Consider the following 22863-nt stretch of genomic DNA (forward strand, 5'->3'; position numbering starts at 1 on the left):
TTTTTTTTAAAAATAGTTGATTAAAAAAAAAGACTTTAAATAGACTTTAATAGCTTTAAATAGACTTTAAGACCTGTTTTTGTGGTATTATACATAATATCATCATATTAGATCTAATATTTAATATCAAAATAAAATTACATTTAGCATGATAAGTTCAGCCCTAACTTCAATTCAAGTGAAACTGAAGTGGATCAAACCTATGGATCAAACAAAGAGATTTGAGTCCAGTTATAATATGAATGGAATTTGAACTGAGCTCACTAAATGTGTAATTGGTTGAAATACTGGAATGTAGAGCTGCACGATTAATCATTAAAAGATCACAATCTTGATTTCAACACCCGTGCGATCTTATTTCTAAATGACTACAATTCGCCTGTCTATTAAACCTTTGACAAAATCACAGCGCAACATTCAAATCTGCTTTGCTGCCTCTGAGCCAGAGAGAGCATTTGTCATGTACGTATGAAACGGCTTCACAAATTGTCTTTTCAACCACACAGTATCATTATTTCTGTTACAATAATTCAAATTATCACAGAAGTACTGAGATAAAAGTTTATAGTTTGAATAGGGGTGTAACGGTACGCAAAAATCACGGTTCGGTACGTACCTCGGTTTTAAAGTCACGGTTCGGATTATTTTCGGTACAGTAAGGGAAAGAAATGCAAACATTAAACTGCAGGTTGTTTATTACTATAAACTTTTTTTTAACAATTTGTTTACACTTTTTTTAACACTTTTTAATAAAATATAATAAAATATATATAAAATAAAAAAAAGAATAAGAAATAAAATACTGCTGCAAAGTTCTCCACTAAATAAAATACTCTCAGTCTCAAACCAATATCACATAATAAATTTTATGAAAAATATAAATAGATAACTATGATTACAGTGCAGCATTACCAATCCCAGCTTGTAGGCCTGCTCATATTTAAAAATTAAGGCTGGGAATCGATTAAAAAAAATGAACTAATTAATTGCACAATTTGCTATAATTAATTGCAATTCCTCCAAGCTTGTAATCATCAATAATTAAACTTAGAATCACCTAATTAAATGAAACACCGGGGAAAAAAAGGAACAGAAAATAGCCCTATATTAAAATAATATTAAACACAAATATATCAATGTATTATTATTTTTCAATAATCAATCAACATAATCAATTTAAGATTTTTTTTTTATTTATTTTTTTTATATTAATTATCAAAATAAAATATAGTCCTACAAAGCTATTATTACCAGAGCATGTGATCAGAGCAGGTCATTTTACCATTGTTGCCCAGCATGACTATACCAGCTCAGCAAACAGAAGTCTACTGAGAAATTTCACCTTATTTGAGCGGACTTTGCTTTTCCAGTGCGTGATCGGTACATGATTGGAGTGTTTGGGCCGTTAACGACAGAGCAGAACGCGCAGCGCAAACACGGAGTCGAACATTGAACATTGAGCAGAGAGCGCAGCTCGCAGACACACACACACGGAACGGAGAGTGCGGCGGCGCACACGGAGCGGAAAAGCTTTTTTCGCCCTGCTGTCGATTTCATTGGTTTAGGTTACAGTGACGACGGGTAAAACCAGAGAATGTCTAATAAGACGGGATCAGCTTTAGAATCAGCTGCAAGGCGGGATTTGCGCAGGCGGGAAGGAAGTCGACCGGAAGTTGAAGCCGGCCGCGTGCCACCATCTTGTAGCAGAACTTCACCTGCAGTTAGCATCCCATTGACTCCCATTCATTTTGGTGTCACTTTGATAGCGCATAACTTTACATCTGAGGCGTTTGAAGACTCCATTTGTCCATTATTTGTTTCTAAAGAAACACGACCATGTATAAAATTCTCCATTACGTTGTAGCTTATGTTATGGCCCCGTAGAAGCAGTTTTTGTAAAAGTAGGCTAACGATTGCGTCATAACCACGCGACTCTCTGTCGCACAGTAGAGAGATTACCGTATGGACAGGAGGAGAAGCTCACGGGCAATCGGGGGGATGTGGAAGCAAAATGACAATATAATTAATCAGAATACCTAGCAAAAGTTGCTCCTGCTCCAAGCTCATGGACAGCTCCTACTCACACTCTCTGTCTCTGCAAGATTCGGAAGGGAATGATTCAGATTTCTCTTGGCACAGCTACTAGAAGACAGACGGTTGCTCGGTTTGAGTCTGCATGTCAGGAAAGGAAGTGCTAAGAAATCGCTAAAAATGGGCTTCACTTGTCTCAATTGAGATCCAATGAGATGGCTCTGTCCACTTCTTATACTGTCTATGGATTTGCGCTGAACGCGGAGACTTCCGCCACCTAATATGTTCGTGTGGAAACACGAAAATGTACCTATGTTCCGCACACAAAATATTGCATTCGGTCATTCGGTACACACGTGCACCGAACCGAAAGCCCTGTACCGAAACGGTCCGGTACAAATACACGTACCGTTACACCCCTAAGTTTGAATATAAATGCTGATGTCTACAGTAGCGATCAGAATAGATCAAATCACTTTTTTGAAATTAACTTGATGCTTCAAATACCGATTGTATCATTGCATCATCATTACATCACTGAATCATTCATTCAAAAGTTTTGTTCAAAACGCTGATTAAGCAATTGAAGTATTTCATTATTCATTCAAATCTTTTTTTTTTTAAATAGTTGATTAAAATTAAACAGTTTTTAAATAGACGTCTTAAAGGCACAATATGTAAGATTTTTAGATTAAAATATTCGAAGACCACTTGAACAATGTTATATATTTTGTTGACTTGTGTACTTACATTATATCAAATGTCTCCAACAATGTTTAAATCCAGAGAAATCAGCTATTTTAACCAGTGTAACGGCCCGTGTCATTGCGTCGCCTTTCAATGACATCACATCCGATCCGCGTTACCCTCGATTTCCGTTTTTACTTCCATAGAAACCAAGGACACTTAATATATTGTTTTATAAAACATGTGAGCAACTGTTTAAATACTTTTATCAGACAACTTATCATTGTTAAATTGCTCAACGTGGTTAGTCTTAGTGTTTGAATCACTTGTTTTCTTGATTTACTGTGAGTAAAGTGTGTACCATGTCTCAGAGACAACGCTATTTCGTCAAGTGTTTTTGTAGTAACAGTAGGCTAATACAGCATTTTCTTTGCCATACAATATGTTTTTTAATTAATTGCATGCCATTTAGCAACACAAGGCATCCAGCTTTTATTACTGGTAAAATGATTACAATTTTAATTCGTCATATAAAGTGACCTGTATGAGTAGTAATTCAACACTTGCGGCTGTTTTATTAGCATGACATAAAATAATGTGAAGGAGGCGAATCTTAAACGTTACTTTTAATCGTAAAATTAACAAAAACAACAAAACGAAAGGAGCGGCAGTGACCGAATGCGGCATATAAGCATAATAGAAACTGCAACGTAAAACATTTTATGTTGTTTACTTGTCTGGTCATAATCGCGGGAGAATCGTGATCTCTATTTGAAACAAAAAAAATCATGATTCTCAATTTGTCCACAATCGTGCAGCTCTGGAATGTTTTATTGCAAATACAAAGTGAGCTGGATATATATATTTTTTATGTTTTATTATCATTCATGTTTGGGTCTGTTTAAAGTGTGTGCACATGAAAGAGCTTTTAAAGTGAATGAACATGAAATAGCATTAACAAACCTATTTGGCTTCCTAAATGTGTAATATTTCCAAGTCTAACCAGGTATTCAGTGAGAACAACTGTGTAATGTGCAATTTGCTGTCCTCTGCATGGTGTATGTCTTGCATTCACTTCTCTGTAAGTGGCAGTTTGGTTTAAAACAGCTCCTGTTTTATAGAAAATGCCAAATGGAGTTTTTATGACGTATTGAAAATAAGCTAATAACATATTTAACCTTAATGCACGCTTGAAGTGTAATTTGTTAAATGGCTTGATATACCTTTCATTGCACATGGAGGACAGAGTCGCAGGTGCCGCTGACATAATTATGTTTCTTTTCAATAATGCATTTGTCCCTTTAACTCAGTGTGATAGTTTTGAACAGCCCATTGAATTTCACTGCTGATATGTATGGAAAAAGGGCTCTGAGGTACTGAGGTGGACTGTGTGTTGTGTGTATTTGGCGACAGGAGGCAGCCCCATCAATAATGCAGGTTCTCTCTGTATGGGGTCAAGGCATGATGGGATATTAAGACGTTACCCTACTGGTCGTCAGGGAAACAGGCAGAGGAGACAGCAGCAATTGGGGAGGGTGGTGGTGGTTGTGGTTTTGTAGCCTATATCTGTCGAATTTGTAGTCGGTAAATCTCTAGTTTTTCATATCTTAATTTTCATTAATAAATTATTCTTTCCCCTCCAGCCAGTGTATTAGTATCCATAAAACGTGACAGATGCATTTGTATTTACAAATAGCCGTTGAATTCACTGCTTCTGTATTTATACATTGTGAATATTGCAATATTTTTTTAAGTGCTCTGTCTCGTGACGATGGTTAATAACGTGTCTAGGGCTGACACAGCTCCTCTATTAAATTCGAATACTTGATTTAAAAAAAAAATTACCCTTGTCAAATACCGGAAGTGGGGCATTCCAAGGACGAGAATCCATTAACCGCATTACGCATTGCGTGTATTTCTTTTCCCACTCTTTTAACCGCTTGAGGCTACTAATGTTAGTGTCCTCTCAGCCCCGATGGTAAACATACTGCTGATCTCCCTTAGTCAACAAATTAATAACTTTTATAATGATATGAAAGCACGTACGGTAGTGTACAGTATATAACATACCGTTTCATTGTCTATTTTAAATCCACATCTGAATTTTTGCCGATAACCGATTGTTCCAGCAATGGCCTATCGGTGCCTATTAATCGACAAAACCGGTCCTCTAATTGTCACTGTGTGGCATTTTTCATGCATTAAACTATTTCCCTAAAGAATAGGCTAAGCCTCTATGTGTGTAAATATTGCTATATATATAAGTGCATGTAGATAAATACCTAATTATTCTTATTTTAATTAATTATTCTTATTTCATTATTATACTGTGTGGTATTTAAATGTTTTATCTTTGTCATCATTTCGTGTCAAGATAATATGCCTTTAATTGTAAACAATTTTACTGTTTTACTTCTTACATTTTGACAGATTGAACATTGTCAAAAATTATATATTTTTCTAAATATTTGATTCCTTATATTTAAGCAATAAGGTACGAGAGGCTGTGCTGTATCCTGAATAAGTCAAAGCTTCGCTTTGCGTCATGCCTTCAGCCATGACTTATTCACGATACAATACTAGCCTCGAGTACCTTATTGCTTTTATAAAACAGTTACCACACAATACAAATATTAAAGCCGAAAAATATGTATCTATGCAACTTTCATGAAGTAAAATCACTAAAAGCCTTCCTTCAGCTGGAAAAAAATTGTGGTAAACAGCAACAGAAGTTACAAGCATTAGTTCACCATTAGAAGAAAATGACGGCAAAGGCTGTCTTTATGAGTGAGTGAGTGAGTGAGTCAGTAGAGAAGACTTTTATATTGAAAGGACTCAAACTTGTGAACACGGAAAAGCAAGACACAACTTACAAATGACTAGGGTACGGGAAAACCCATTGACTCTTAAAAGGACAAGATTTCGCAGCAGGCATTCAAACGGATATCTCATTATGAATATAGGACTGACCTGAAGGAAAATGCTGTATCTACTGTAAATGCAAGTACACTCGCTTACTTGATCTCTCACTCTACTCTAGCTTCAATGAACAACATAAATGAGAACAAACATGTTTACGTTGCTAAGAGTGGTTGTTAGGGGTGTTGTGTAGTGATGCATAGAACTGCTTGGTGAAGCGGTCATAGCCGTGTTTTATCGCGAATCAGAATATTCAATATTCAAATCCAATATTTAAATAAATTTAAATAGTTGGTAGCTGGTGATAGCATAAATATGCTGAATCAACTTAAGGGTAAAAAAATAACTTGTAGAATATGGCTCCTTTAACATAATTTAGCAAAATTAAGTTCTTATTAAGAGAGTGATAGAGATGATGGGTGGTGGTGTAAGATAAAGTACCCACGGAAAGACACAGACAGACAGATTAGCTTCGAAGAGACTGAACAGAAGAACCAGTTTAGCCCATGAGGTTGAATATGTAAATATGATTGCAAAGAGCCAGCAGGCTTTTTCCAGGAAGAGGAAGCGGTGACGCAGAACTCGGTGTGTGTGGGAAGGCGCAAACAGGATGCCTGTTTTTGCTGCTTCCTGATTCGGATATTCTCGATAACTTTCCCATTAAAATATCCACGTCCAGTCTTTCTGAGAATAATGGCTCTTTGCTTAGAGATGCTCATCTGGTGCATTCTGGAAGAAGCAGTTTGAAGAGCTCAGCTATAATGAGCGATGCTCTTGTGTGTTTTTATCAGATACCCGGTTCACCTTTTGAACTTCTGAAAGATGGGGAACTGCATCACTGTATAATGGAGCCGTAATATCCTTAAAACCCATTCGCCGTCTCGACTGTTAGATCGGAAACATAAGAGCTCCGTACAGAAAGAAGTTGCACTCTTTCTTGTATCCTTGATCCTGCCGTGAGCTTCTACATTCCACATCTCCTGCTTAATTAAAAGCGTATGTGAAGTGCTCATCCTTGGACTGAAGTTGTCTCACTCTTGCTCTTTTTCTGTCTCAGTATTTTGCGTTCACTCGTCCCTCACATTCGCATTCACGCTCACCCTCGCTCTCTCATGCTCTCTTGAGCAGAATGTTGATGTGGTTTCTGGTTTTGTTGCAGGTGCACTTAGAGTATCGATGAGGCTGGAACTGTACATGAATGGAGTAGTAAAAGAACAGGTGAAATCTTTTACTCTCTCATTCCTGCTAAACAAATCCTGCTAAAAACAGTCTAGCTTGTTTACTGGTCTCAATTCAATTGGCATTTAACTGGTTTGACCAGCTGAGAAGTGCCCAAAACCCTTTTGAGACCAGCCAACAGATCAATTTGGACCAGAAAACTAGCATTGTATTGTTTTTGTTTTTTTTCAATAGATATGTTATTCTAAATCCGTATGACCTGTAAATGACCTCTATATTCTGTAATAGAAACAAATGGGGACTGAGGCTGTCAAGGTCCAAAATTTAATAAAAACACCATAAAAGCATCATAAAATAGTCCATGTGACTCATTCAATAATTCTTCCGAAGTCCTATGATAGTTTTATGTGAGGAACGGCTCAAATTTGCGTTGTTTTCTACTGACAATTTGCCCTTCTGCCATTGCTTTCAAATCTAATTTGCTTTCATGTATATTCAGTTTTTTAAAATGTGTAATATATTCATTGTAATTTATGTGAATTGGATTCGATTTGAGTGTATATTGTGACTTTAGTTATGACTGAAGACCAGTGTTTGGCACAACATGCTCGGAGCAACCGCAACCCCTTATCGTTACTTAAATATGTTGCATTGGTGAATCATGCCAGTTTTATTAGGGTTTCTCCACCGCATAAAGCTATTAAATGGCTTTTGTAAATTGGAATGTAGCCTAGGCCACAAGGTACATTGACCACTTTACAGTGATCAATTCAGGGTGCCTTTTGTCATTTTTAGAGTCTTGACAGCCCTAATACACATTTGGAAAACATTTAGAACAGTTTAAAATGACATAAATTTTCGATTTTGGATGAAATAACTCTTTAATGACTAGATTTAAATGTTGCCTTGACCTCAAAGGGTTAGTTCACCCAAAAATTAGTCTGTCATTAATTACTCAACCTCAGAAAGCAGAACGCTCTTGGATTTCATCAAAAATATCTTAATTTGTGTTCCGAAGATAAACGGAGGTTTTACGGGTTTGGAACGACATGAGGGTGAGTAATTAATGACAGAAATATCATTTTTGGGTCATCATGAACGGTTATCAGTCTATCATTTGTTTCACTCCGCTGTAGAGTTCAAGGAGATAGAAAGGGTAAAAGACGGAGCCAGAATAATAAAGAAGTTGGAAGATGCGAATGCTTCAGCAGCAGGTTTTTGGTTTGTGACAGACAGCTGTACGTGTCAGCACAGGCAGTGCAGTACAGGCACAGTTGTGTAATGTCTCTCAGTCAGACTCCGGAATGATGAGCTCATACTGAGAGTTTTTAGGTGACAGAGGGCAAACTGTGTGTGTTTTTGTGTGAACCTTAAACGGATTGTTCACCTAGAAATGGATATTGTCATCATTTACTTACCCTCATGCAATTCCAGCCCTGTATTCATATACAGAACAAAAATGAAGATATTTTTAATAATCTTTATAATTTTTTGTCCATGTATTGAAAGTGTAGGAAATCAACATTTTCATGCTTTAAAAAGTACATAAAGACATTGTAAAACTAAACCAGAAGATTTGGTTATGGTAAACAGATGTGTCTAGCAGGCTTGTTTGCGCTCCGGTTTACCATATTTGATGTTCATGTTTGATGTCCATTGATCAATGTTTAAATGTCAATAAAAGCCTAAACTAAATATGTTTATCATATAAAGCTATCATGTCTATTTAAGGCTTGGCTTAAACAGCTTGATTCCCCTTTTTATGATGTCTTTATGAAATTTTTGAAACGTGGAAATGTTGACTTTAAAGTCGCTATGAATTTTATAGAATCTAAAAACCCAGTCAATTCCTGCAAAATTGCCAAAATCCAGTCACACACTACATTTTTTCTTGTTTAAGAACACTGTAAAAAAAAAAAAGTTTCAACTTAAAAAGAAAAAATGTTTGTGCTGCCTTTTAAATGTTAAGTTTAGTCAACTTGAAATGTAAAGTTGTACTAAGTGACAACTTGGGTATTTGAGTTGACCAAACTTAAAATTATTGATATGCATCACAATAGAGCATAGTTTCAATCAGACTTTAAATCGATGGACAAAAAAGATAGGAGAATATTAAAAGTATATATTTAATATAAACGGTGTTCTGAAGATGAAGAAAAGTGTTATGGGTTTGGAACAACGCATTGACAGGATTTTAATTTATGGGCGGTGAGCTATCTTTTTAAGCAAGGGGAAAAGGTTGTTTGCATGTGTGTGTTCAGCAAGGGAAGGGGAAAAGACTGCAATCCGATGGTCTGTGCTCTGAGATTTCCGCTGAACTCTGGGAGGGGTCAGGCCCGGGGCAAGGTCAGGGCTCTAAACAAACACACTCACACACATGCACGCATACAGCAGAAGGTCTATGACCAGTGTGACAGAGACCGATAACAGCAGAAGAAGCCAGAGAGAATGAAAAGAACGGAGACGGAAAGACAGCCGTGTGTGATTACTTTAAACCAAGTGATTTTTACTGAATGAATGAATTAATTTCCCCTCAAGTTTACACTGATGTCTTAGCAAGGTAATCACATGTGTAGTTCATCATATTAACTATGAATATATATTTCACATTAAGGTGTGGTCATTGTAGGCTTTGAGTATGCAAAATGTCATTGTATGCTTTGAGTATGCAAAATGTCTTCAAACGCTGCAATAAATATTGACAGCATATGATTTCACTATGGCTTCTGTTTTAAAAAAATTATACATCACAAATAAAAAATACATTCAAAATTATAAACATCTGCGCAGCCCGACACAGCAACTTTGGCTCAATCAGTGCTGTAGGTTTGGGACGGGAATATCTGTTTGGGTGACCAATGGCAGAATGTTCAGTAAAACGGTCATCGTTTTTGCAGTTGGTGACACTAGTGTCGATTCAGTTCCTATTTACAAGCTTCACAAGGTCATTTCAATTTAATAACAGTCATTCGTTTTGGGAATCGGCCTGTGTGATCTTCAATCAATATCGGGACTGTTCCAAAGAACATACATAGCAATTTTAAAAACAGTATTTTTGTCACACACTTCACCTTTTCAATAAATGGCTATAGATTTGATGTTTTGTATCTAATGCAATGACATTTATACATTTTACCTGTGGATAAAGTTTGATTAATATTTCGGGTTCACTCTGTCTTTGCATACATAACTTGAAAGGAAGACATCTTACAGACATATCAGATCTGGTAGTGCCAGTTACAACAACAAAAGGAAAGAAAAAAAGTGTCACTAAAAAGGAGGAAGTGTTGTCATTGGTAAAGTGGGCGGAGCAATGACGGTAAAAGGTGGAAGAAATGGTGTGATTGTGTGTCAGACATGTGGAGGAAGGACATTATATTTCTGAAATGCATTTTGGGAGGGGGGCTCGAGGGTGTTTTGTGACCAAATTGTCTTTAATTCTGTATTAGAGTAATTCGGATTCATTAGTCTGCTTTTTAATTAGATCATTTATACATTTCATTTATATTTTGTGCAGCGTACGGCTTCACGGATTGAGATAATTGACCCAGTCCCTGCTATAGAAACACACACACACACACACACACACACACACACACACACACACACACACACACACACACACACACACACTGAGGGTTGGTCCATTTCCCCTGGGGCCCCGTTTCACTCCATCATAATCAGTGTCTCTTCTCAGACACACTGTCACACAAACACACAAACACACACACACGCACGCAGCACCGCTGCTGAGGCCTGGAACATTCCGCGCATTCAGCTGTATGTGGGAACACTTAAAAATAAGCCGTACACACAAACACACACACATGCAGTTTTTTACTAAACCATTTGGAAAGAGATGAAGCCCTCAAGTGCATTGAGTAGAAGTGTCAAAGTCAGCTGATTATTTGTTTGAAGTACACTTGTGGTGTTTTCCTGCCATTTTGAGATCATAATATGCCTTTGGAAGTGTGTTTTCTGCCCCAGATCTAAACTTTGTGTGTGTTTCTTAGGTGCTGATATGTTTTAAACATGAGTGGAGTGGGTGAGAACTCACTTGAGCCGTTGTGCTCGGACCGGAAGCGCAAACTCTCCACATGTGACACACCAGGACAAGGGTGAGACTTTTTGTTTTAGGGTGAATGGAAACGTGCAACAAGCAATGTATTACATGTTTTTTCCTCACTAAAATGACATATGTGTGGTTTTTATTACAGATGTGATAAGCGCAGGAGGGAACAGGAGAGCAAGTATATAGAGGAGCTGGCCGAACTGATTTCGGCCAACCTTAGTGACATCGACAGCTTCAATGTCAAACCCGATAAATGTGCCATCCTTAAAGAGACAGTGCGCCAGATACGACAGATTAAAGAGCAAGGTACACATCTGCTCGAACTGCTCTTTTACATATCAGCCTGTAACAATATTGACTAAACCCACAGTGTGAGGAACCGGATGAATTGGCTCGGTTTTATAAAACGCTGCCACCTGGTGGCAAGTGGAATCTTGTGTTACTGCAGTCTGGTCTCAACATTGAGTGCATCTTCAACACATTTGCTACTTTTAGCGGATAAAAAAATAAGTTTCTCTTTTAAATACATTGCATTCATGACTTTGCCTGTGGATGTAAATGAATGTGAATGAGCGTGGATTGTCTAGCAGCAAATTTAGCAAATCAAATTTGACTAAAATCATTAAATCATTGTACATAAAGAAAAACGTGGTGTAAAATAATTAACTTAATTACTATATTTGTAAGATTTGAAGTATATATTCTTCAATGACAGCCCTGTTTTCATCCCTCTCTTAATTATATATTGCGTTCAAAACAATATTCTCCACAAGTCTGTTGCATGAGACAGGCCTATACATGCCTTTTTGCATTTAGACTATATAACCTGGTGTTCACACAGCAAAACTACTGTATGAAAAGGCATTGGTGTTCATTGTACCTTATTTGACATTCAGTCGGTTAATCTTGCCTTACAGGTTTGAAACCTACAAATCTAAATATTAAGATAAACTGATCAACTTTTTAAAACTGTTCTCTTGCTGTAATATTCTATATGTGAAAACATTTTTGTGTTTTTGAAAGAAGTCTCTTGCACTCACTAAGTCTGCAATTATTTGATTACAAATACAGTAAAATCAGTCATATCGAGAGAGTTTATTACAGTGTAAAATAACAGTTTTAAATACATTTTAAAGTGTAATTTATTCCTGAATGAAGGTAAAGCTGAATTTCCAGCATGATTACTCCAGTCTTCAGTGTCACATGATCCTTCAGAAACATTTTGATGAATAGAATTCTTTTGAAATATTTTGTAGCTTTGTGAATGTCTTTACTGCCACTTTTGATCAATTTAATGCATCTTTGCTGAATAAATGTATTAATATATTTCGAAAAATACATTTATAAAGAAATACTCAAATATTTCTAATATGTGGTTTTTAATCGCACATCACACAGGTAAAAGCTCATGTGGCGATGATGATGTCCAGAAGGCGGATGTCTCCTCTACTGGTCCAGGAGTCATCGACAAGGACCATCTGGGCCCTCTGTTACTACAGGTTAGATTAGAGACCTAAAGGTCAAGGGTCACCTGTAGAACATTTGCAATTATAATTTAGTGTCTTATATGAAGTTTCCAAAGGATTGGGAAATTATTAAAACAAGTTAAAAGTATTTAGGCTCATTTTTTAATATACGAGTAACCCGTATTTATTCATAATGAATTAATAATATTAATTCTGCATCTTTTTCTCTCATTCAGGCTCTGGATGGGTTTTTGTTTGTGGTGAGTCGTGAAGGCAGCATTGTGTTTGTGTCAGATAATGTGACTCAGTATCTGCAGTATAAACAGGAGGAGCTGATCAACACCAGCATCTACAACATACTGCATGAGGAAGACAGGGAAGAATTGCATAAAAACTTGCCCAAAAGCAATGGTACGAATGCCACTGTATTAATCTAAAACAGTGTGTTAAGTGAATATTGCTCTTTGACTGTTCATACATAATTCATGATGCCACTTGATTAAAGCAAAACTTTTTTGTATGTATGTTAAGGTCCCAACAGTGTGTCATGGGGTGGTGATGCTTCCCGTCAGAAGAGTCACACATTTAACTGCCGCATGCTGGTAAAGTTCGGCCATGGCGGTCCTGGAGGTGAAGAAGGGTCCGGTGGGCCGCGCTACGAGACTATGCAATGCTTCGCTCTCACGCAGCCTAAAGCAATGATGGAGGAAGGGGAAGGTCAGTTGTAAATTTATACATTTCAATACTTTTATTCAGATTGAGGTCTGTTTTTTTGCAGTGCATTTTAAGTATAAAGAGGGTTTTCTTTCTGTTTTTCAGACCTGCAGTCGTGTATGATTTGTGTTGCACGAAGAGTGACGGCAGTTGAGAGGACAGAAAGATTCAGCACTAGACACGAACTAACAGGTAAAATTGACCATGGTGCCATTGAGCTCAATGTAAATCTCATCAGTGAAATTACTTGTGAAGTTTTTCTTTGATTTCGTCTACAATACAAGGTGAAAAGTCGTCATGACAGAAATTGAATGATTTTTAATTAAAATGACTTAAGCTCATTAAATACTGTTAATGAAACCATGATATACACTGCAGGATATTAAAAAGGCGATAAGAGTGTTTACAAAGTGAATTTACATAGAATGAATGTGAATATTGCAATTATGAACTGAGATAGAGGAATAGCATTAAACTGAATTAGCAGGTTAATAAGCTCTTTTAAAAACACATATACACACTAGGGCTGTAATCAAGACCACCTTTGTCGAGTCCAAGACAAGACCGAGTCCAAAAAGGTTCGAGTCCAAGTCAAGACCGAGTCCAAAAAGGTTCGAGTCCGAGTCAAGACCAAGTCCAGGACAGGAAAAAAAAAGTCTGCTAAAAAATATAGGCTAGCCTTTAGAAATTAAATCATTATGTAATAATGAAATAATGAATAATTTAATAATAATTTTTTATTTAGTAATTTTAATAATTTTATTTTAAATAATTGACATTCAAAGAACAACAAAAAATAATAATTATATAGGCCTAAAGGCGCACACACATTCGTTTCGACTGTCTGATCAGCCTCACAATCTGTTCCTGTCAATCATACACGCGATGTCAACCAATTAAACTGAGCCGAGCCAACTCACGCACACACACACACACACACACACACACACACTAGAGATGCGGATAAACCGCGGATCGGGCGGATGACGTGACGAAAATTAAATTCAGGTGGGTGGCGGTTGAAGCAATCAAATGAAAAAAGTTTGCCACTAAGCAAACCTGCAAGTTATGAGCTGGGTTATTTTGTTTCGATATTAGCTATATTTTAAAACAGCCAGTCTACCACTCGTGGCAAAGAAGGAAAGGTAAGAAAAAAAGTCGGAAAACTTAATTAATTAGATGTGCAAGGCAAGCAGACTAGTTTTCTGGGTTTTATGGACAATTAAAAATGTGAATATTCACGTTGCACTAGCGGTGGACTTTCAGCGAGTTTATTTAAACATTTATTTTTTAAAGAGCCGTTTGTGAGTCAAAAGAGCCGGCTCTTTTCAGTGAGCTGAGTGAAACGAGCCGGCTCACGAAAAAGAGCCAAAATGCCCATATTATTAGGTGGCCAGTGTTTCACTTTCCCTCCAATAATATTTTGTTTTAATATCGCGGCGACGTATGTGTGAATACTGGGAACATAATAAAGACACCTGGACTCGGTCGAGACCAAAAGCCATATTTGGCAAGACCAGTGGCCGAGACCGAGACAAGTCCGAGTCCGAATACCAGCGAGTCCGAGACAAGTCCGAGACCATAGAAAAGCGGTCTCGAGTCCGGACTCGAGTCCAAGACCGGACTCGAGTACTACAGCCCTAATACACACACATATAATGACATATACTTGAAAAATATACATTTTTCAATTGTAGTCTTTTAAAAAAAGGCATCTAAAATAACTAAGTGCAATGTAGTGTTTTCAAAAATATAGATTTTTCAATACATACTGATACTGAAATATCTGAATTTTCCACAGAATAGATACACGATACCAGCTGCGCTTTCTCATTCTCTCAACTCTCCGACAGCGAGTTGACACACAAACCCGCCCCTCTTCGCTCGTTTCATTTCCTCTGGATGAATATTGTTGGTGTTACAAGGGCTTGAATTTAATAATTGTACTCATTCACGCAGATTTTGTGCTCACACCCAAAGTGCATGCACATAAAGCCGCCTCTCAGTACTAAATTGAGTTCTTTTTCGCAGCTTTTACAGTCAAATACACAATAGTGTCAAATACACAATAATGTCAAATACACAATGTCAAAATCCCGGTCTTGGTGAGTATTCACGTAAACACAGTCAGTTATGTTTTAAGTGAGCGTAATTGTTGAGTAAGAAAACGCATGTGTAACAGTAAAATGGATCCTTACGTCAGGTCTTAAAGTGACAGCTGTGACCAAATAATGAGATAATATTAAAATGCATTTGACTACAGGTAAACTGATCGAGATCGAGCAGCAGAGCCTGTTGCACACCACCATGCGTCCTGGCTGGGAGGATTTAGTGCGCAGGTGTATGCAGATGTTCCTTCATCGCAGCGAGGGTCAGCCCTGGTCCTACAAGAGACACTATCATGAAGGTATGTGGTAGTACACCTGCATGGATCTTTTCATTTCTAGTGCGAACCCTTTCAACATTTCTGGGGTTCTCAGAAGCGTCATAGCTGGTTAAACTTCTATAGTGGTGAATGGAAGCTATAGCAAATATATTTGTTGCGTTCCCATTTGTTCCAATAGCAAAATATAAATAAAAATCCATGCTAGTGTCTATTTTTCTAGTGTTTAGATTTTTCTAAAAGAAATGTTTAATTCATTTAATTAATTACTCACCTTGATGTCGTTGCAAACCCCTAAGACTTTCGTTCATCTGGGGAACACAAATGAAGATCTTTTTGATGAAATTGAGAGTTTTCTGTCCATCCATTGACAGCTACACAATTACCACTTTGACGCTTCAAAAAGTTCATAAAGAGATTGTAAAACTAATCCATATGAATTTAGCAGTTTAGTCCAAATTTTCTGAAGAGACTTGATCGCTTTATATGATGAACAGATTTAATTTAGGCTTTTATTCATACAATATTTAAGCATTCATCAATACATCAGTTGTGGTAAACGGAAGCTCAAGGACGTTCGCGTGACGTGTGAGAACCAGTGAGGTTCATTTTTGTCTGTTACGCAGCACGTTTGAACTTCAGCAAGAACCAATGAGGTTCATTTTCATGTGTTACGCGTTTGAACTTCAGCAAGAACCAATGAGGTTCATTCTCGTGTAACAGCACGTTTAAGCTTCAGCAAGAACCAGTTAGGTTTGTACTCGCGCATCAAGCAGGTTCAGTTGAGCTTCGGTTTATGTTCACTGATCAATGTTTAAATGTGAATAAAAGTCTAAATTCAATCTGTTCATCATATAAAGCGATCAAGTCTCTTCAGAAAATGTGTACTAAACCTCTCCATTCATATGGATTAGTTTTACAATCTTTTTATTGACTTTTTGAAGCTTCGAAGTGGTAAATCTCTCAGATTTCATTAAAAGATCTTCATTTGTGTTCTGAAGATGAACGAAAGTCTTACGGGTTTGAAATGACATCAGGGTGAGTAATTAATGACAGGGACTTTTATTTTTGGGTGAACTAACCCTGTATTTTAATGCTAAGGTAATATAACACAAAGTATAGTGTAACAAATATACATAATATATAAAAAATAGATAAAAAAAACTTTAATAACTTTGGAAACATGTCATCACATTCCATTGCACAGTTTGGTGTTTAAATTAAATAAATGACTCCATGTACTTTGAGAAAAGATGTTGAAAGACAAAATGGAAGTGTGAATTCTGTAACTTGCTAACATGCTGCTTTTGCATGAGGTGTGAAATTGACAGATTGAGTACTTTTGTTATATTAATGGTGTTTTTTTCTTTTTTTCAGCATATGCTCATGGCAGAGCTGAGACTCCACTCTATCGGTTCTCTTTGTCAGATGGCACTCCAGTAACGGCACAAACGCGTAGCGAGCTATGCCGAAACCCCATCACCAACGACCCGGTCACATTCCTCTCTACACATCTTCTGCAGAGGTTTGTGCAGCTTTGCCCAAAGCCAACAGTTACACACTACTCTGATTTTACATGAAAATACCTCTGTGCTGTCCTCGTCCTCATCTCAATCTCTTTCACACAGGGAGCAAAATGGATACAGACCCAACCAGGGTGGTGTAATGCGAACAGTTATGGGCAATGCCAATCCGAATACCCAGATGGCCATGGGCAATCCCAGGGGCTACGGCATGAACGAGCAAGGTCACATGGGACCCAGAGGAGGACCTATGTACGGCCCAGGCAACAGGATGAATCAAATGAACCCGATGCATCAGATGAATCAAATGAACCAGATGAATTCAATGAATCAGATGAACTCCATGAATCAGATGAACTCCATGAATCAGATGAACTCCATGAATCAGATGAACTCTATGAATCAGATGAACTCTATGAATCAGATGAACTCTATGAATCAGATGGGCCATCCTGGCATGAATCAACACCAACAGGGTCAGTTTCATGGTGGTGGCTATGGAATGGGCATGACAAGTCCCTCGCAAGGAAGCCCCGGTATGAATCCTACTCAACAGAACCTCATAGGGTCGCCACGGATTCGAGGGAGTCCTAAAATGGGTGCAAGTCCCTTCTCACCTGGAGGTATGTGTCCTGTTTTTGCAGTTTAGATTAAATGGTTGGAATATTAGGCCTGCATAATCTAACAGAATTCCATAGAAAGCTTTGCTCAGGTCCACAGCATTCGAACACATCATTCCTAAAGTTCTACTTGTCCCAAACACCTTATGTATTCGTTTAATAAATATTTTTGCTAATTTGATCATGCTCTTACCTTACAATAAATAGGTATGGTTGTCTATTTTTTTATTGGTATTTTAACTAATTTAACTGAATTTAAATCAGTTTTGCCTTTAAACCAAAGACAGAAAATATAAGACAAATGTCCAGATTTCATTTGTTATTAAAATACTTTAGTATTTTGTCTATTAAGCCTAAAATATACTTCAGTTTTGACATTAATGCTTGGCGTATGCGTAAGGTTAAGCCTTTCAAAGTATACTCCATTTGATGCATGAACACTCAATAAATACATGCACACTAGAAAGTTTTGCCTTGTTTAGTGAATCTGCTCTATTTCTCTTCAGAAGTTATCACAGATAAAAATGTCTTTACTCATTTAAACCAGAGCTGCGTGTGTCTCTTTATTCCTTCACACGAGCGCTCGTCAACATGGCCATCTTTTGTTGTCTCCAGTAGTTTTTTGTCTCATTGGTTTCTTTTTTGACTGTGAAACAACGGGCATTGGCAGTTTTGCCATCTTGTGGGCAAACTAGTTAGTGCATTAAAACTTCAAGGTGCATGTGGGAGCTGAGCGTACATTGTACTTGTTGGTAGAAAAATCGGACTGCTTTGTATAGTACACGCATACTATGCTGATGATTACATTTGCATCATGTATACGGACCCTAGTGTATGCATAAAAACCTTAAGTATACTTTGAGCTTAGTGCTCCATTAGAAAACAAACATCAAGATTTGACTATTGTTTCTTTACTTTTTTGATGTTGCAGGCATGCACTCTCCCATGGGTCCCGTAGGTATGGGCGGTAGTGGTGGATCTTCTGGTCCATCAGTTGGGAACACCTTCTCTAGCAGCTCATTGAATGCTCTCCAGGCCATAAGTGAAGGTGTTGGCTCTTCTCTACCTTCAGCTCTCAACTCACCTGCCCACAAATCCGACAGCTCTCCCAGCATCAACTCGACCCAGTCCAGTCAGCAAGGTCAGACCGGCAACAACAAACCCAGCGCTGGTGACTCCAAGAGCCCGTCAAGTGCTCACAGCACAGGGTTGGATCAACAACAGGCCTCTTCATCAGAGACCACGGATAAGCCGGACAGTCAGTCCAACAAGGACGGTTCCACTGGGGCGGAAGTCAACCGGAGAGTCCCTGACGGAAAGGGCCACAAGAAATTACTTCAGTTGCTCACATCCCCAACTGAAGAGATAGGGATTGGGACTGCGACTGGTGGACCCGTCCCAGGTCGCGCCTCCACTCCAATGGGTTCCGACTCAAAGGAGGCAGGAAGTGGCATGATGAGTCCTTCATCGACGGGGGTGTCCTCCTCCTCCGGTTCATCATCAGGGATTAACCTAAATCAGCAAGGCTCGGGAGGGGTGTCGTCCACGGCTTGTCCCGGTGGACATCACAGTACTCACACCTTACAGGAAAAACACAAGATACTCCACAAGCTTCTTCAAAATGGAAACACACCCGATGAGGTGGCTCGCATCACAGCCGAGGCTACTGGCAAGGCCTCTCTTGGTTCGGAACACCCAGGCGCTGAAGGGAGGAATCTGGATCTCAAACAGGAGCAGCACAGTCCGAAAGAAGGAAAAAAGCCCCCAGCCCTTCTTCACTACCTCCTCAATAAGGATGACTCCAAAGAGCCCAATGCCACAGAGGTCAAGCCAAAGCTGGAGGAGCTGGAAGGGAGAGGGGCCACTGGAGGGCATGGGTCAGGGGTCACAACCTCCAACTCTAACAACCAGGAGGGCAAAGTCAAGATCGAACCACCCGATGAGGTATTCATGGTTGATTATTTGGATTATATTATTGCGGTTTCCATAAAAATATTAAGTAGCATAAGCTGAAAATTCAGCTTTTCCATGACAGGAATAAATTGCATTTTGAAGCATATTAAATTAGAAAAGAGATAATTTAAATTGTAATAATATTTAGCAGTATAACTGTATTTTTTATGAGCATAAGAGAAACTTTAATTAGCATATTTATCGATCTATATATATATCTCGAATATTTAAAAACCCTTCTAAGTCAATACTTAAAAATTAGGGTTTTTGGAATATCTTTACACATTATGAAAAATAATGCCAGTTACTAAATTAGGTTTTGTTGATATGCAAAGGGTCTATTATTTGTTTATTATTCTAAAATCAATCCTTTTGTTTTGTTTTTCCAGCTGGATAACTTGGAGAGTATTCTTGGAGGGCTGAGGAATTCAGGTTCTGGAATGTTTGCTGATTCTGGAACCGGAGGGATGGAAGGGGGCAATAAGCAAGGCAATGGACCTAACAGCACCGCACATGGTGAGTCACAAAACCTCGAGGGCCTCAAAGCCAGGAGAGGATGTTGAAAATTTAATCTGACTAGATGACAACATGTAAACTTCAACAGAAAATGAACTGGACAAATATGTTAAAGGTAACTGCAGATGACCACGTAGATTACCAAAACTGCTGCCCATTGTGTTTATTCTTAGTGGAATTGTATGCATCATTATGTGTTCCAGACCGGGAAGTTGTTGGTATGGGCCCTGGTCAACGTGTGCCCTTCCAGAGGGCAGTGTCTGTCGATGGTAAACCCTTGAGCGGGCCGGGCATGACGGGTAGGAGGAGCGCCCCTTCCTCTCTTGTCAAACAGGAGCACACTGACAACCAGATGGGCATGGGTGAGTCTCATATTCAACGTTTAAACATAAATGTAACTGTAAAACCATGCATACATTCATTCCATAGAGGGATTTTTAACATTTCCACCATTTTGTTCCCAGGAGGTCCAAACAGGCCAATGGGAATGCCCAATCGGCCCCCTATGGCTGGTGCAGGAGATTGGGGAATGTCTGGTTCCACCGGCAGCCCTGTCGGACACCCTGGCATGGGTCGTGCAGGCATGGACCACAATCCTAAGAGCATGATGGGAGGACCCATGGTTAACCGATCTAACAGCGTTCCTGCAACCAGATCCATGTTGCAGCAGCAGTTGATGGATATGGGTAAGTGCTGTTAATTCAGAATAGCTACAGTCCAGCAGTGTGTGCCTATTAAAACGGGTAATATATCAAATTAAATCTTTTAAACGGCTTGATGTTGTTTTTGCAGGGCCTTATGATGTAGGAATGGGTATAAATTCGTTCAGAGGGCAGGCACCTCCACCACAGTCCCCTTCATGGCCAGACAGTGGGATGGGAATGGAGGGACCACAGAATGCAAACAGGTCAATTAAATTATGCTACACTAGATCTACAGTTTTAGATCATTTGCCTGCTTTCATTGATGCTAAATACTTAAAATTAGTGTAGACTTATTCACTTGAATGAATGAATGAATGAATGAATGAATGTGGCATTTATATAGCACTTTCAAATGGATCATATCCTCACATCCAGTCACACATTTTCTCCCCAAAGCCCTTTCAAATTGACAGGTTTCATCTTTCATGAAGATTGCCATTTAAGTGAAATTATTGAATTTAAATATACGAGCTTGATAAAAATGATCATTCTAGAAGAAAATTTCAGATGGCACTTAGAGGCTTTTGCATCTGAACTCTTCATATATCATTTTATAAATGTACATGTCAAATAAGATTTGCATTAAGTTAAGTTTATATCATTTATATGAAATGTCCCCCCTTTTATTAAGCACGAAATTTTGTTCGATTTATTCTTAAAACCAAAAAAGTACTTAATTCAAGATGTATTCTCTGCACTCTGAAGTGCATCTCATTGCTTCTCAAGTAAATTTATTCTGTTGCAACGATGTTTAGATGGTTTTTACACCCAAAAGTTAATAGCGTCCTCTTTGCCCTCTGCTTTTTATGTATCAGGCTGCCATTTAATAACTCTCTGGATGATCTTCTGGTCCCTCCATCCACCACTGAGGGTCAGAGTGATGAGCGAGCTCTGTTGGACCAGCTGGACTCTCTACTCAACAACACTGACGTCATTGCTCTGGAGGAGATCGACCGTGCCCTTGGCATACCGGATCTCATCAACCAGGTACTCAGCCGACCTGCTTCATGGAACAGATGTGTTCACTTTCTGTAACGCTGTGGAGTTAGAAATGTTAGAGCAACCATCCATTCACATTCCCTGAAAAACAATGTCTTTCTCTTTTCTCCCTTTAGGGTCATAGTTCAGACCAGCCCCCTCCGACAGACCACTTCTCTGGTCCTTGTCCGGGGCCTGACTCGTCTATGGGTATGGAGCCCAAGGGCATGTATGGGCAGGGCTACCCAGGCCCCCCATCCATGGGGATGCAGGGCGGATATGGCCCTGGTCCCAACCCTGGTCCCGGCCCTGGACCTGGTCCCCAGTCTGGACCAGGGTTTAACCCCATGATGAGTCAGATGAGCCAGCAGGGTGGTTTTCCCGGAATGGGCGCTATGCATCCTCGTGCGAACATGATGAGACCGCGGATGGTGAACACGGCCAAGCCTCTCAGACTACAGCTCCAGCAGAGACTGCAGGGACAGCAGGTGAGCAGCACTCAACGGACAAAAACGAGGAAGTGTAATCGATTAACATGCTTTTACAGCTGATCCACGTTTTAGAAATTCTAGTTTCTAGTGCCTATAATATTTTGTGTAATGTAGGGCTGGGACTATTAATTAATAATAATTAATGGAGGAAAATTATTATCATTTAGTCAGATCTTTTTGCTATGACACAGAAAACTGGGACACCATTTTATATAAAACATTTACTTGTAATGTTTGTATATTTTACACATTCACATTAAAAACACTATGAAATTTATGTAGCTTAACCACATATGGAAGAATATTTATGACAAAAATATCTTTATAAAATGAAATAACTTATTGAAATAAGCATATTAAAAGGCTTGCATTTTGCATGACGACTACAGTTGAACATTTTTGTATATTTAAGCCGTGTAAATTTTAATTAATAACGTACGCACAATAATGTCATTTTAAAAATTCAGTAATAAATAGTTGCAATATTGCATTATAAAATAGTTGCATTTTTAAAAAAAAATAATTTTAATTTTTAAAATAATATTTTTTTTAAAAAGAAGGTTATATTGAAATATACATAATTTTTGTTCTGTGAAATTTTAACTTTACAAATTTGGCTTCCCAATT

The 22863-nt window shown here is 38.3% G+C and overlaps 1 protein-coding gene across 1 annotated transcript in view; it reads left to right on the top strand.

Annotated features, from left to right (window-relative positions):
* Positions 1-22863, top strand: part of ncoa3 (nuclear receptor coactivator 3) — a 46733-nt gene that overhangs the window by 17870 nt on the left and 6000 nt on the right. Inside the window, exons 2-17 of the mRNA XM_081358320.1 lie at positions 10830-10934; positions 11034-11194; positions 12287-12387; positions 12591-12765; positions 12886-13071; positions 13174-13260; positions 15332-15475; positions 16829-16976; positions 17080-17597; positions 18526-19538; positions 19937-20063; positions 20267-20425; positions 20528-20749; positions 20856-20970; positions 21583-21754; positions 21883-22233. Coding sequence (XP_081214446.1) covers positions 10849-10934; positions 11034-11194; positions 12287-12387; positions 12591-12765; positions 12886-13071; positions 13174-13260; positions 15332-15475; positions 16829-16976; positions 17080-17597; positions 18526-19538; positions 19937-20063; positions 20267-20425; positions 20528-20749; positions 20856-20970; positions 21583-21754; positions 21883-22233 — 3765 coding nt within the window. The 5' untranslated portion in view covers positions 10830-10848. The remainder of the gene's footprint in view (positions 1-10829; positions 10935-11033; positions 11195-12286; positions 12388-12590; positions 12766-12885; positions 13072-13173; positions 13261-15331; positions 15476-16828; positions 16977-17079; positions 17598-18525; positions 19539-19936; positions 20064-20266; positions 20426-20527; positions 20750-20855; positions 20971-21582; positions 21755-21882; positions 22234-22863) is intronic.

The sequence above is a fragment of the Scardinius erythrophthalmus genome, assembly GCF_964197995.2.
Source record: "Scardinius erythrophthalmus genome assembly, chromosome: 25".
Lineage (NCBI taxonomy): Eukaryota > Metazoa > Chordata > Actinopteri > Cypriniformes > Leuciscidae > Scardinius > Scardinius erythrophthalmus.